The sequence below is a fragment of the Coffea arabica genome, chromosome 11e (assembly GCF_036785885.1).
Source record: "Coffea arabica cultivar ET-39 chromosome 11e, Coffea Arabica ET-39 HiFi, whole genome shotgun sequence".
Classification (NCBI taxonomy): domain Eukaryota; kingdom Viridiplantae; phylum Streptophyta; class Magnoliopsida; order Gentianales; family Rubiaceae; genus Coffea; species Coffea arabica.
The window spans coordinates 59,960,468-59,973,891 of record NC_092331.1 but is presented as its reverse complement, the minus strand read 5'-3'; the positions used below and the strand labels follow the sequence as shown (position 1 = coordinate 59,973,891).

Genomic DNA, 13,424 nt, shown 5'->3' with positions numbered 1-13,424 from the left:
TGTATGTAACATAAAAAGGCGTTTGAAAAATGTGTTGATAATGCAAACAAATCAGTGTGTGTAAATAACGTATAAATAAAGTGAAATAATTGACAATTCAAAAATTGTTTGGAGAGAAGATTGTAATGTAATGTCACCTCATTTCACAATACTTTTAACCATTAAAAAAAGGGATAATTTTAGAAACCTCTCTAAGGTTTTCAACAATTTCACTCGATTTCTTTAAAATTTACATAATTGCAAGGACCTCATTTGGTATGATAAAAAAACAATGATGCCCTTCATTAATTGTCAACTCAATGAAATACTCTATAAAAAATTAAAACTTTTTTATATCTATTATCAACAAATAATTCAAACTATAGTTTTTTTATTTAACTTTCTGTTCTCTTCCTCCTACATCTATTTTTCTTCCAAACTCATTTATACCAAATATGTACTGCCGCTACTAACAAATTATCACACATATCATCCATCATTGCTTACCTATCTTGTTGTCTATTTCTAATTTTCTCTTTTTCGTTATTATTAAATAGTTACTTTGTACCCACTTTTGTTTCCAATTTTTGATAGACATTAGCAAATTAAAATTGTCAAATGACAAGTTGAGTGATGATTTCATTATCAAATTAGATGGAGATGAAGATAGCGGCAGTGATAAAGAAATAAAAATTTAAAGATAAGAATTAGAATAGAGACTAAACAAAAATTATATTATTAGGGTTGTTATGAAAAAAATGCTCCTTGTATATTTATAATTGCATTGTATTTCTATCTTTGATTTGAAATTATTCGTGATGTTTCTCTTATAGAGAGAATTTGATTGATTTTGACCTCTGTGCGAATGAAATTATATTGAATTTTGATATTAGTAGTGGTGGTTTAGACTATTTTGTATTAGGGTGAGTGGTGCGGGGTTCGTGATTTTGATTCCCCATTCCAACTACAGAATTACAAACCAAACACTCGATAAGTATTCTTCCTTTCTGCACGAGATTAATTCGCACTCTTGCCTGATGTTCTTTCTAAAAAATTTTTCTCACCCTTTAGATTAGTTGTATGTGTAGTAGGATCTGATCATCTCATTTCTGTTACTTTCAACACCAAATGAAGAAAGATAAAAGAATACCTGACCGTCGTACTTGGACTGAGGCCACCGGACGCCAGCATCATAACCACACAAATCTGAGTACGAACAAAAGGTAGAAGACAATGCACCAAATTTTCATTAGCAGTTAGCACAACGGTTTTGGAAAGAAATTACAGCTTCCAGAATGTGAACAGATAGGTGAAAAAGTGGAAATTACAAATATCCTTCTCATTAATCATCATGACATGTTTGACAGAAGGGAAAGAATTATGAGGACTGCTGCTGACTTTTCATATCATGACTCATTATTGAACGTTGGGACAACGGATCTATGCCTCAGCCTCGCCAACTCATTTCAGAGCCACAGGGAATGGGAATCGGGAGGAAGCCGGCGACGAAGTCTGGGTCAATCGGTAGCACCAGTGCCTATCGCCTGAGCGGTTTGACCGTTTACTTTGGTCCATCGACCAAACGGGTGACGGTGATAGGTACGTCATCAATTTATTACTCCCAACCACCTCGCAAAAGAGTAGATTTCATTCAAGTCCATAGCTAATATAAGTAAGGTGTAAGGTCGTCTTTTTCAACGGCCTCCTACCCAAAATTTAGTCAGTCTACTGACCAAATATCGTGGCCTACCTTTGGTCTTCTGCATTAAAGCACTTAGGTGAACCACTTTCTTCCTCTTTTCAACACAATTCTTGCACAATTTTCCAAAAATATATGTATGTTAATTCCTGATTTCACCCTTTTTCAGGTGGTGAAGGGGATTTGTGCAGATCATGGCACTAATTTCTTATTTGCGTTCATTAGAAGTTTCTTTTGTACTACGAAAATATTCTTCTGCTTCTTCGGACATAATACCTACTAACACTCTCTTGGCATTTTCGTTAATGAACAGAAGAAGCTTGCAAACTTTTACCCAGATGGCTGTTTCGATTACAGGTTATCATGCACTTTCTCCGTCCCATTTTAATAATCCTGTTTTCCTATTTCGTCTGTCTCAAATTATAATCCACTTTCTAATTGAAAAAATATAATTATCTTTTAATTTTTTTTAGAGTACCCTTATGATTCAACGTAGGTTGTCATTAATATAAATTACTTTATTTAATATAGCAGTAAGTTATTATTAGCATAAACTACCTTATATTTAATATAATACAGGAGTATTAGTTTCGATAGTACAATCTTGGTTCTGACTTTTCCAATATAACGTGTAGGATATCGCAACCCCTTCTTGTTTCCAGACACAAACTAATGATTTTACTTTTGACGCAACCTTGGTTCTGACTTTTATCGAAATTTACGTGTAAGATATCGTAATCCCTTCTTGCTTCCACACACAAAATAATGAAAATGATAGTGAGTTTGTTTGGACAATAAGAATTTGAAATAAAAATTTCAGATTTTGTTTTGCTTGCATCATACACACAATTTTCAATCACCTTTTTATTTCACATACATCACATCACAAAAAGTACTACAGTAACTGGATCAAATAAATCATCCAAATAAATTTTTATCCAAACAAACTCAGTGATAAACCAGTCAGGTCACATACAATTCGACAAGGCAAAGTGCGAAAGTCGTAGTCGTTCGAAAATTCTCCAAATTGGAATCAATCTAGGCCGGGACAGTGTAACAGACACATCTACCGTCCCCCCAGCTGCATAAATTTTCAAAATTTGGATTAATCAACACATGCCAAGTTCCTTAATTATCAAGATTCCCTTTAATACACAGTCATTAGTTAATTCCGTGATTGATTTTGTCATCTAGTGGGAGCATATTAGTCATTTCACTGCAGGGAAGAAGGGAAAAAAATCCCGGGAAGTCTTAAAATACCGGAAACGCCAACCACTCTCCTTTGAAAGCGTCATCTAAACCAAAAAGCCACACACGGTCCACGACACGGGAGGCATTTACAGTATTCAGCAATGCCCGAATTTAACCAAAATCTCCATTCGAACTCATTCGAGCTCTGTTCAATTTGGTTCAAGACATCACATTCATGGCCGCAACTCTTTGTCCACCAAAAATTCTTTATTCATTCTTGCTCATCATCCTTTCTTCCATCCCTCAATCTTCATCCCAATCTGCTTCTCCTCAGAACTTAGAGACTTTCTTTCCATTTCCTCTTACACCGCCACAAAATCAGCCGGTTTTGCCACCGCCCAGTCCGACCAGCCCGGTATCACCGCCGCCGCTGCTTCCACAGCCTCTACCAGCAAGCTCACCATCAACATCCAAGAAGACAGTTGGAGCTGCAGTAGGCATAACGGCAGCAAGCACTTTGGTTTTATCAGGGCTGCTCTTCTTTTTATTCCTTCGATACTCGAGGCGTAAGAAGGATGAAACTACTTCTAATCCATATGCAGCCAGCCCTGTTATGCCACAAAATGGATTCACGAGGTTTAATGGAAATCTTAAGGGTGTGATAGTCGACGAAGATGGCTTGGATGTGATTTACTGGAGAGACTTGGAAGGGGAAGATGGCAACAAGGGATTTGGAAAGCAGGTTCCCAAGAATTTAAAGGCAGAAGAAAAGGTGGAAGAAAAGAATGTAATCGCTAAAGATGATCACAAGAAATATGTTCCGCCTGGCACAGAGGTCCCTTTGCTTAGAGGAAAGTCTTCAACCTCCCAGAGTCCTCTTTGGAATGATACAAGTCAAGATAGTGCTTCAAGACCCTATGGCGGGGTTTCACTCATGGCAGTTGGTAAACAAGACTCATCAATTCAACTCGGACCACGTACAAAGCCAATACCATCAGCACCAGAACCAGCTCCTCCTCCTCCTCCACCACCACCACCACCACCTGCAGTAGAAGCAGCAGCACTGCCACTGGCCGCAGGGGCTGTTCTAAAGGGAAAAGGTCCTTTACAGCCTCCCCCTCCGCCAATCCCTCCTCGGAAGGGTCCTACTCCTCCACCCCCACCACTACCTAAGGCGAGCAGCTTGGGTTCTGTATCAAAACCCCCTCCAATTTCGAAAGGATTCGCAACCGATAGTAAAATGAAGCAGCCCTCAACAGGAGAAGGCGATGGACAAGTGAAACTGAAGCCGTTACATTGGGATAAGGTGAATCGAAATGTTGATCATTCCATGGTGTGGGACAACATTGAGGGTGGCTCCTTCAAGTAAGGATCAATTATCTTTCTAATATTGCCAACATTTTAATGGACCAACTTATCTAGTGGATAACAATTTAACCTTGTCTCCGTGCTTTATTCAATTTCAGGGTTGATGGTGATCTCATGGAAGCCCTTTTTGGATATGTTGCAACCAACAGAAAGTCTCCTCGAAGTAATGAATCAACCCCAAAGGGAGATAAGCAAGGTCCATCCCCTCAGGTTTTCATCCTTGACACAAGGAAGTCCCAAAATACAGCAATTGTGCTCAGGTCTCTTGCCATTTCGCGCAAAGAGATTATTGATGCTCTCGTGCAGGGAGAAGATTTAAATCTGGAAACTCTAGAGAAGCTCACAAGAATTGCTCCAACAAAAGAAGAGGAATCAGAAATTCTTGCATTTGATGGAGATCCTACAAGACTAGCTGATGCTGAATCTTTCCTATACCACCTCCTTAAATCTGTTCCATCAGCTTTTACTCGATTCAATGCAATGCTTTTCAAATCAAACTTTAAGTCGGAGACTCCTCACCTCAAGGAGTCTTTTCAAACACTTGATTTGGGGTGCAAGGAGCTACGTGCTAGAGGACTTCTATTGAAACTTTTGGAAGCTATCCTTAAGGCCGGTAATCGAATGAATGCAGGGACTTCGAGGGGGAATGCTCAAGCCTTTAATCTCACAGCTCTGAGGAAGCTTTCTGATGTGAAAAGCACTGACGGGAAAACTACATTGCTCCACTTTGTGGTGGAAGAAGTAGTGAGGGCAGAGGGAAAACGTTGTGTTCTTAACCGTATGAACCGAAACAGTAGCCAAAGCAGCAGCACTGACAGCTCAGGTCGCGAAAATTCTCAATCAAGAGAAGAGAGAGAGAAGGAATATTTAATGCTCGGTTTGCCAATTGTAGGTGGTCTCAGTGCTGAGTTCTCCAATGTGAAGAAAGCAGCGACAATCGACTATGATGGCCTTGTTAAAGCCTCTGCAGCATTAGCAGCTCAAATAGCTGAAATTAGGAAACATGTGCAAGAATGTGACAGAAATGGAGGAGGATTTGCAAAAGAGATGAAAACTTTCCTACATGCAGCCGAAGAAGAACTCAGAAACATAAGAGAAGAGCAGAGCAGAGTGATGGAACACGTGAAGAGAACAACGGAATACTTTCAAGCAGGGGCATCGAAGGATAAGGGGTGGCAGCCACTTCAAATTTTTGTTATAGTTACAGATTTTCTTGGAATGGTGGATAAAGCTTGTGTTGATATTACTAAAAGCCTGCAGAAGGGAAAACCTGCATCAGCTACTAGTGCTGGATCATCGTCCCCTGAATCTCCAAAGACTAGGCCATCTGTTAAGTTTCCAAAATTGCCTGCTAATTTTTTGTCATCTAAAGAGCAGTTCTAGTGATTCAGACGGTGATTGAATAAGCCCTTGAAAAGTTCAAGGAGGATCCAGTTCTGTACATAGTACATTGACAAACGGACAGCAGGAAGGCACAAGTACATTTAACCATTTATCAGGGAAGTTTCTTCAAATGTGAGATTCTTTTCCATTCGTGTCTTGAATTTTGGTTTCTAGTTAGGAATTCATTTTTTATGATAACAATCATTTGATCCATTTTATTAAGTAAATTGTCGACAAGGATATGGAGCTTTCCATTTTTCATCGACTTGCCTTTGGTGTGGCTGCAGCCATAGAGCCAGTAAAATGGTGGCATCAGCCATCAAGGGAGACGTTTATTTGTTATTTTTTGTTCCTGCAGAAGGGAAATCCATAGTATAGTCTGGAATACCTCCTGTGTCTACCACTTGATTCAGAACAGTATTTGTATCTACTGAAAGATGGAAATAAGAGGAATAGGGTCTCGAATGAGAAATCTGCAATGCGGGATTAATCCAATTCTGCAACTTAAAGAAAAAAAAGGGAAAACAACAAGGTGAAGGTGCGACCTCCGCTTCAATGCTGCAAGTCCTTTTCTTTTCTTTTTTTTTGGGGGCCGCCAAGGGAAAACTTCAAATTTTACACGCCAGGAAATGGGGAACTTTGAAGATTTTTTGCAAGAATGAATTCCAATTAGTTTAGAACTATACTTTAATCACTACAGGATTTCTAAAATTGTATGTAAACGAGTTATTCTGGACAAAACAGCCTCTACATCTATCTCTATACAATTTCTAAACAGCAGAAATACAATACATGTAGTAGCGACACAAACTAAATAGTTTCCCGTCTCCATTTAGCCTGACCAGCATCACCTTTTATCATAAATCCTAGCTGCTGTTTGCATACAGATTTACTCCTTTTGTCGGCTCCGCACTCTCGCAGTCATTTTGCACTTCAAAATTGCATTCACTGCCACTGAAAGAGAGCACGGTACAAAAACATGCTTCACCTCTTCGATGTAGGTCGATGAACAATCTTACTCTCCTCCTGAAAATTTATCGTTGTGTCGAACAAAGGGAGTGGTGCATCAGTTCAGCAATTTATGACAGAAAAAAGGAAAATATAGTAACATATGCTACATGCATAGCTATCCCCCAAAAGTAGGAATCAATTACTCAATCCTTCTCCTCTTATTCAGTTTCAACAGCCTCCCAAGTTGTACAAGGTGCGTCTATCAACCAGAAATCCCACAACTAATAGTTTGGGGGAACGTATTGACACCATAACTTCTATTATACGTCAAACTCAATTCCAAGCAAGCCTATAACTTTTAATAGCACGGTATACTTAAACTTAAAATCCACACTGTATATTAAATTACCAATCTCTCTGCACAGAGCTGAAAGTTCCTTTTGGTGGAAAAAATTGCCCCCCACTTGGTCTGAACCATACATCTATGATGTTTATGGAAAATATCATGTAAACCTAATCTTTCGCAACGAGTTGGCTAAGTAGTTAGTGTTGCATTTCTCCAAACCTATAATCTCATCTTCTCATCAACTATTTTTATCTGAAAACTTCCCCTTGCTACCTCTGAAACAATTCCCCTTCTTCCCAAATTTTCCTAACTACCCTTCTTCCCCATTTTATCACATGAGATAAAATTGAAAAGCAAACATAGATGAGAACAGGGAATTTTGTTGTTGTTCTTGTCATTCTCCGGGGAAAATAGGAAAAGGAGTACAGCCTAAACAGATTCACCAAAATTTGTACACTAACGCAAAATCAAGGCAGGGGATCGACATGGGCACCTGGCAATCATTGATACCAGGGACAAAGATGAATATAGGTTAGGTTACATATTCAAGAAGAAAGACATAAAAAAGACAATGGTTCTTTTAGACATCATCCAAAAAATGCAGAGAAAGTCCTTTACAGCCACTCTAAATATCTGAACCAAGACTCTCTAAAATATATGAGCAGTGTGTCTTCTTCCATACCTCCTCCTTATCCTTTTGGGAGGGCCCATAACTTACCTACTTTACCTTTGAAGTGAAAAATGAAATTCTGACCCAAATTTCATACTGATATCAACTAAGCCACCCTTTCCCATTGTATGCTCTTAAATCATCTTGATTTGCACCATAGTTCTAGTATTTCATGTCTTATTCATTAGAATTATACACAAAAAGAACAGGAAACAAAAGGCTAAAGCGACAAAGAGAAGTCAAGCTCTTCCAAATTACCTTTACTGAGGGAGTCCTGGCACTTCCTTGCCCCCTGTAAGAAACTGGCGCAAGACTGGCCTTGGATCTCAGTCCTTGTCCAGTATTTTTCACTCGGGCCTCCTCCTAAATCAAGTATGTCTTGTTGAGTTATTGTTCACATGTATTTAAAGCAAATAAATCAAGTGATGCTCAAAAAATGAGAAGAAGCATTCGCTTTAATTAGAAACTTAGGTCTACCTTTGTTTTAGAGCTAGAATGTGGTCTTTCAGCCTCTCTGACAAATGACTTTTCCCCAGGTTTCTTCAAAAACATCAGCAAATAAATAAAACACATTGCTCAATGGACACCAATAATGGAAGATGAAAATCTTAATTGCTTATTGTGAAAATAATTGTGAATATACATGTGAACTGTGAACAAATTTGGGCTTTAATCCATACCTCTTTCCATTTTTCAGCTCTGGCATCATGTCTCACACTGGTTGAAGATGAGACGGTTGTCACACCATTTTTGTCTACTCCTGAACCTCTAGTAGACCTGTTTATGACAGAGGTTATAATGAAATTCCAAGAAGGGAAACAAAAGCAAAATGGGACCAGACATTGAAAAGATATTTTATGGGAGCATTTATAGAGGTATAGAAAATATTCCTAAAGAAGTTGGACGGCCAAGCATCACTCCCCCCAGGACCAGTTGCATAGAATTGTTAGAATTGTAAAGTAGGAGAGGGTGAAGAGGCTAGAAGCATGATCAATTGATAATGTTGGTACCCTCAAACTTCACCGATCAATAGTTTGTATGGGGGCACAGCTGCAGTTTTTATTTCACCAAAGGGTCAAAGCCACAATCTCTCTAGCATGTCCATCTCAATCCAGCTAAATCCTATAGTAGATCATCCTTAATCTATCTTACCTTGTCTGCACCTAATTTTACTACTCAATTTAAAACAATAAATTTGGAAGTGTTTTTGCAGAATATAACATAGTAAACAGGTCCATCAAGTAATCATAGTCTTTATAAATATCCACAGAAGCAATGACAGGAAAGGAAGATATGAGATGGTATGTTAAATTTAAACCACATCAAACAATTACAACCACGAATTCTTGTAAATTCTAATTGCAACCTAGCTGTTCACAAGAAAAAAGCCACATGTACCACAGAACATGGAAAAAGGGCAGTTAAGAACGTAGCCAAGATACAACGTTGTTTGTATCCATGTAACAAAAGGGCAGCCAGAAAAAGTAGTCATAAAAACTGAGGAATGGTCAGAAAAGCAATTTAACACTAAGCACTCAAACTGAGAGCAAACGAGCACGGCATCTTACCAGGATGACACAAGATTTGAGGTGATCCCTGGCCGACCTCTTTGAATAGTCTTCTCTGCAGACTTCCTCAGTCTACAATCAAAGGCAAAAAGAAAAACATTCACTAACCAGATTGAAACTTAAATAGCTCACAACTCTCCAGCGAATGGCAGATTAATTGACATGAATACTAATGAATGTCAATAGAGACAGTAAAAATGCATGAAAAAAGTAGAGATATAAACACCATTGGAGGAAATTAAGGAATCTGCTATCTATGTTTTAGCTAGAAAGCATGATAAAGAATTACCCTTCATTCTCCTTTTGAGGAGTCATAGTAGAAATTTCCTTCACAGGACCCTTATATGACACCTGCCGAAACATATAAAATCAATATTCTATGTAACACACAAGTAAGCAAAACTGAAAAGGTGAAAATCACTCATATGTCTGCGTCATTGCATAGGCTAATATGTCTGTTAAACAAAAAGACTAGCATACTGTATCTGTATGAAACAAAAAGATTAGCACGCAGTAAGCAGATCTGTTTCATTCTCTCTTGGGATAACGAAAATAAACTATTGCACCCAGATATCATAAATGACAAACCTGCTTGGACCAACTAGGTAACCCATCATTTGGAGATTTTAATTCATTGTAACTATTTTGAAATGTCTTAAATGCCCGCCGAACAATGTCCTTATCCCCCATGCTCTCCATAATCAAGGATTTTCTGGTTGTAGTAAGAGAAGGCCCAGAACTTCTTGGATCCAAACTGAGAGACATATGAAGAGATGCCGGCATTGTTCTCCTTTTTTCTCCAGGAGTATTCTTGGCCCTTGGCAATGATGACCCACTGACTTTCTTTGTTGTGGATATAGACGCAGGTATCATTGTCGATTTTGACAATTTCGGAGTAGAAAGTTGTGGCAACTTGGTAACTGGTGAAGTTCTGGTTGCAGGTGACACTACTTTCTTTTTTGACCCAGCCGAGGTCTGCTCCTTTCGACTTGAAGTCATCTACAAAAAACATGGATTAGTTTCAATACACCAAATTTAGCTTCAATGGAAGTTCAACAAAATTGAAGGACTTAAAAATAGCCATAAGTAGCACTTTTCAATCCTCACCTTCTGAGAGACATTTCCTGAATATAACCTTGGGCCCTTGCTTTTGTTTAGTGGGGCTTTCTTGACCTTATGATCCACCTTCGAAAAAGGTTCTTCCACGACTTCCAGTGAGCCGTTCTGAGAAATATCTGCTTCAGCCAATACTGCTTCTCCTCCAGTGACTTCAGGTTTAGCTTGATTACCTATCAGTTCTTCATTGCCTGTTTCTACATCAATTGTTTCAGGGTTCTCAGTAGTTCCATTCAACTCTTCCATAGCTTCCTCAACTACTAAGCCTTGACAATCTACACCTACAGAAACATGCTCCTTTTCCACCTCAACAGTTGTGCTATTTGATCTATCCGTCCCAGCAACATCTGGCTCAACATCTGCAGCTGAGGTCCCGCCACCAGATAAACCAGATTCACCATTAGCTACAGCTGTGTGTTTGACAGGATCCTTGCTGCTTGGTTCACGTGAACTTGGAGGGACGGATTCCATTAACTTTTCCAGCTCTAATTGCTCAGACTTTCGAGCAGCAATTTTCTTGTAATGAGCTTCAAAATATGCCTTCTTTTGAGCAACTGACCCAGGAGTAGAACACTTCTCAACTTCTTCCAAATACTTATTTGGTGAAAAAGAAGACCACTTTTCCCAAGAAAGTGAATCACTCTCAAACCTACCAAAGGATACTGATACTTGAAGAGACGCAGAAGAGGACACAGATTCACCCATCTGATTGTTACAACACAAAATCATTACTTCAAACTAAAACGGTTGAAGCAAACTTAGATGATAACTCCATCTTGCAATTATGAATGAGAAATCAACCAAAATCTTTAATAAGAAAAAAGAAAAAGAAAAGGGAAAAAATTTAAAGCACAGGAATTAGCAACACAATTACTCAATTGGGCCATCTTCAATTGATCATCATAGGACAAAAGTTTTTACCTTTTTCTCAAAAGTTGGTCTTTCAATAACTGACTCACCCATCACTTCTCTAATACCAGTGAAGAATGACCCCAATTCTGGCAAAACAAGGCAATGGATTTGCTAACCTAGGCCTGAGAAAAAGCATGGGCAAACTGTGGATACAGCGAACTGAACCATACCGAAGTGAGCAACCAGAATAAGCAAATCATAATGAAGACAAAAAGAAGACCAGAAAAATTGCAGCCAATTCAGACAGGTCATGTGCCGAGCTTCTACTATTTTGTTTTTGACTAAAGATTATCGACTGAGAATTTTACAGTTATGAAAATTCTTGTCTGTTTCTGGGACTTCTAGATATCTCCTAAAATGATCACCTTAATCACTAACCATGAGTACAAAAGTTGTTGTGACTTTTCACAACAATGGGTCTTTCAAGAAACTTTTTCAAGTTAAAAACAGTTGAAAAAGTAGCAATTTTTGCTGTGCATCACATTGTAAAAGGAAAATTAAGGTTGAAGACTAAAACATTCACCAAATATTTAAATGGGTTTCTTTAGTTTAAACACTATCGGACAAAAGTTTGGAGATTAAACAACACAGAGTGGACTAATAATTCACTAATTGAAAAGAAAAAAAAAAAAGTGAAAGAACAGGAAAAAGAAGACTACAGCATGTTGTTTACCTGGGGTCTTAGTAGATTTTTTTTTCCCTTTTTTTTGTCTCCTAAAGACTGGAAACCCAAGTGGGGATGGAGGAGTTTGGTGATGATGAGCGGTTGATTGAATCGGGCACTTTGATGAGTTTGACGATGGGGATGGGGTACAAGCCTACAAGGCCCACTGGCTGGAAGTGTTGTGTGAATTGTGATAGTACATGTACATATTTGCAGTGGGCAAAACTGGGAATTGAAGAGAAAGACAGGAACAGGATGAGCGCAAGTGTGGGCACGTGACAGTCCTGTTGATCCACAATTATGTTGGTAACTAACATGGGACACGTGTGGACCCTCTGTATTTATTTAATTTAATTAATTGATCAGAAATTTGTTCAGTAATCAATTACAAAACTGCATTTATTCTCAAGAGAAAAAAAAAAAGACATTATAAATCAAAAATCAAAATTATGCCGTGAGGGATATGTTTAATTTAACCAACTCCTAAGAAGTAATTCTTCTGAACCGACAGCCATTTAATCTTTTGGTCACAACTCAAGAAGTGATACTCCTAACCCAACAGCCATTCTCTTTTTTTTTTTTTTTTGGCTGTCACATTTAAATTGATTATCACTAGGTGGAAAAGGCACACCTAATTTCTGTCCTAACTCAAAGAAAAATGTAAGGAAAAAAAAAAAGATGCAAAGTTATTGAAAGTATCACTGGTCCATCAAGTGTGAAAAAAAGGAGTAATAAATCCTCAAGAAATAAATGTTGTAGAGACTTTTCTCCATGATAAACTATACCATAATTTCCTTCAAAAAAAAAATTATACCATGAATGGATTAATCAATTGACTGCTTCCAAGTTGCTAACCGCGTTCATTATAATTGTTATATATACTCAGATCACTGTCAAGAGACTTATGGTTCTGGGTCTGTTTATCCCTCTTTGATGGGCCAAGATTAACTTAGAAGACAGGGAAGCATGTGGCTAATGGATAGACTTGGGCCCTACTGAACAATTTCCAGAGCGAATGCACTTTTAGCTCCTCAGTAAACATCAGGAACTGAAAAGCAAAAATTCATTTCAATCAGAAACCCAACCAATGAAATTTTTTTTTTTGCCCTCCTCCTTGGGGACTAAGCTAATCAGTCCCACTCTGCCAATGCCCAATTGAAAACCTTCTTCAGAGTATCCAATCAAAGCAAAGATGAATTAATTTACTAGCCGAATCGGGCGTTCAGATTTTGTTATTTGCACTCCCATCATTTGTTATATCATACTAGGAGGGGAACACCGCGCGATGCGCGGTGTAATTTTCAAGTTTGCCCAGAAATGTTCAATTATTTAAACTGAGATATTCAATATAAAAAGTTACGTGAAGGTGCATCCAAATGTTTGTAATTATTTTTTGTAATTTTATTAAGCAATGAAGAGAGGCACAATTTCAGTCTGGTTGCTAAATGACAGTCATTTTTGGTATGCTGACTGATTTGGACAGCAATGGCAATGTCATTAGTTTGAAAATAATATAACACTGTGTAATGCTGCCTTATATTTTTTATGTGCACCAAAATCTGTGACTTTGTAGCTCA

General features: G+C 38.2%; 2 protein-coding genes across 4 annotated transcripts; one reads left to right on the top strand and one right to left on the bottom strand.

Annotated features, from left to right (window-relative positions):
• Positions 1–2,973: 2,973 nt before the first annotated feature.
• LOC113716955 (formin-like protein 4) lies at positions 2,974–5,881 on the top strand. Its single transcript, XM_027241521.2, has 2 exons — positions 2,974–4,234; positions 4,336–5,881. Exons 1-2 carry the CDS (start codon positions 3,105–3,107, stop codon positions 5,618–5,620), a joined length of 2,415 nt encoding a protein of 804 aa, XP_027097322.2. The 5' UTR covers positions 2,974–3,104; the 3' UTR covers positions 5,621–5,881.
• Positions 5,882–6,250: 369 nt separating this feature from the next.
• LOC140020981 (uncharacterized) lies at positions 6,251–12,167 on the bottom strand. Of its 3 annotated transcripts, none has more exons than XM_072071662.1 (10): positions 11,857–12,022; positions 11,193–11,305; positions 10,263–10,976; positions 9,744–10,154; positions 9,445–9,506; positions 9,156–9,227; positions 8,268–8,364; positions 8,065–8,127; positions 7,846–7,950; positions 6,251–6,646 (listed from the first exon to the last, which is right to left on the bottom strand). In XM_072071662.1, exons 2-10 carry the CDS (start codon positions 11,232–11,234, stop codon positions 6,605–6,607), a joined length of 1,608 nt encoding a protein of 535 aa, XP_071927763.1. In that variant the 5' UTR covers positions 11,235–11,305; positions 11,857–12,022; the 3' UTR covers positions 6,251–6,604. The 3 variants fall into 3 exon arrangements, with proteins under 3 accessions (XP_071927763.1, XP_071927765.1, XP_071927764.1); XM_072071663.1 differs by having other exon boundaries at positions 6,517–6,646; positions 11,193–11,342; positions 11,857–11,993; XM_072071664.1 differs by lacking the exon at positions 11,193–11,305 and having other exon boundaries at positions 11,857–12,167.
• Between the last annotated feature and the right edge of the window lie 1,257 nt (positions 12,168–13,424).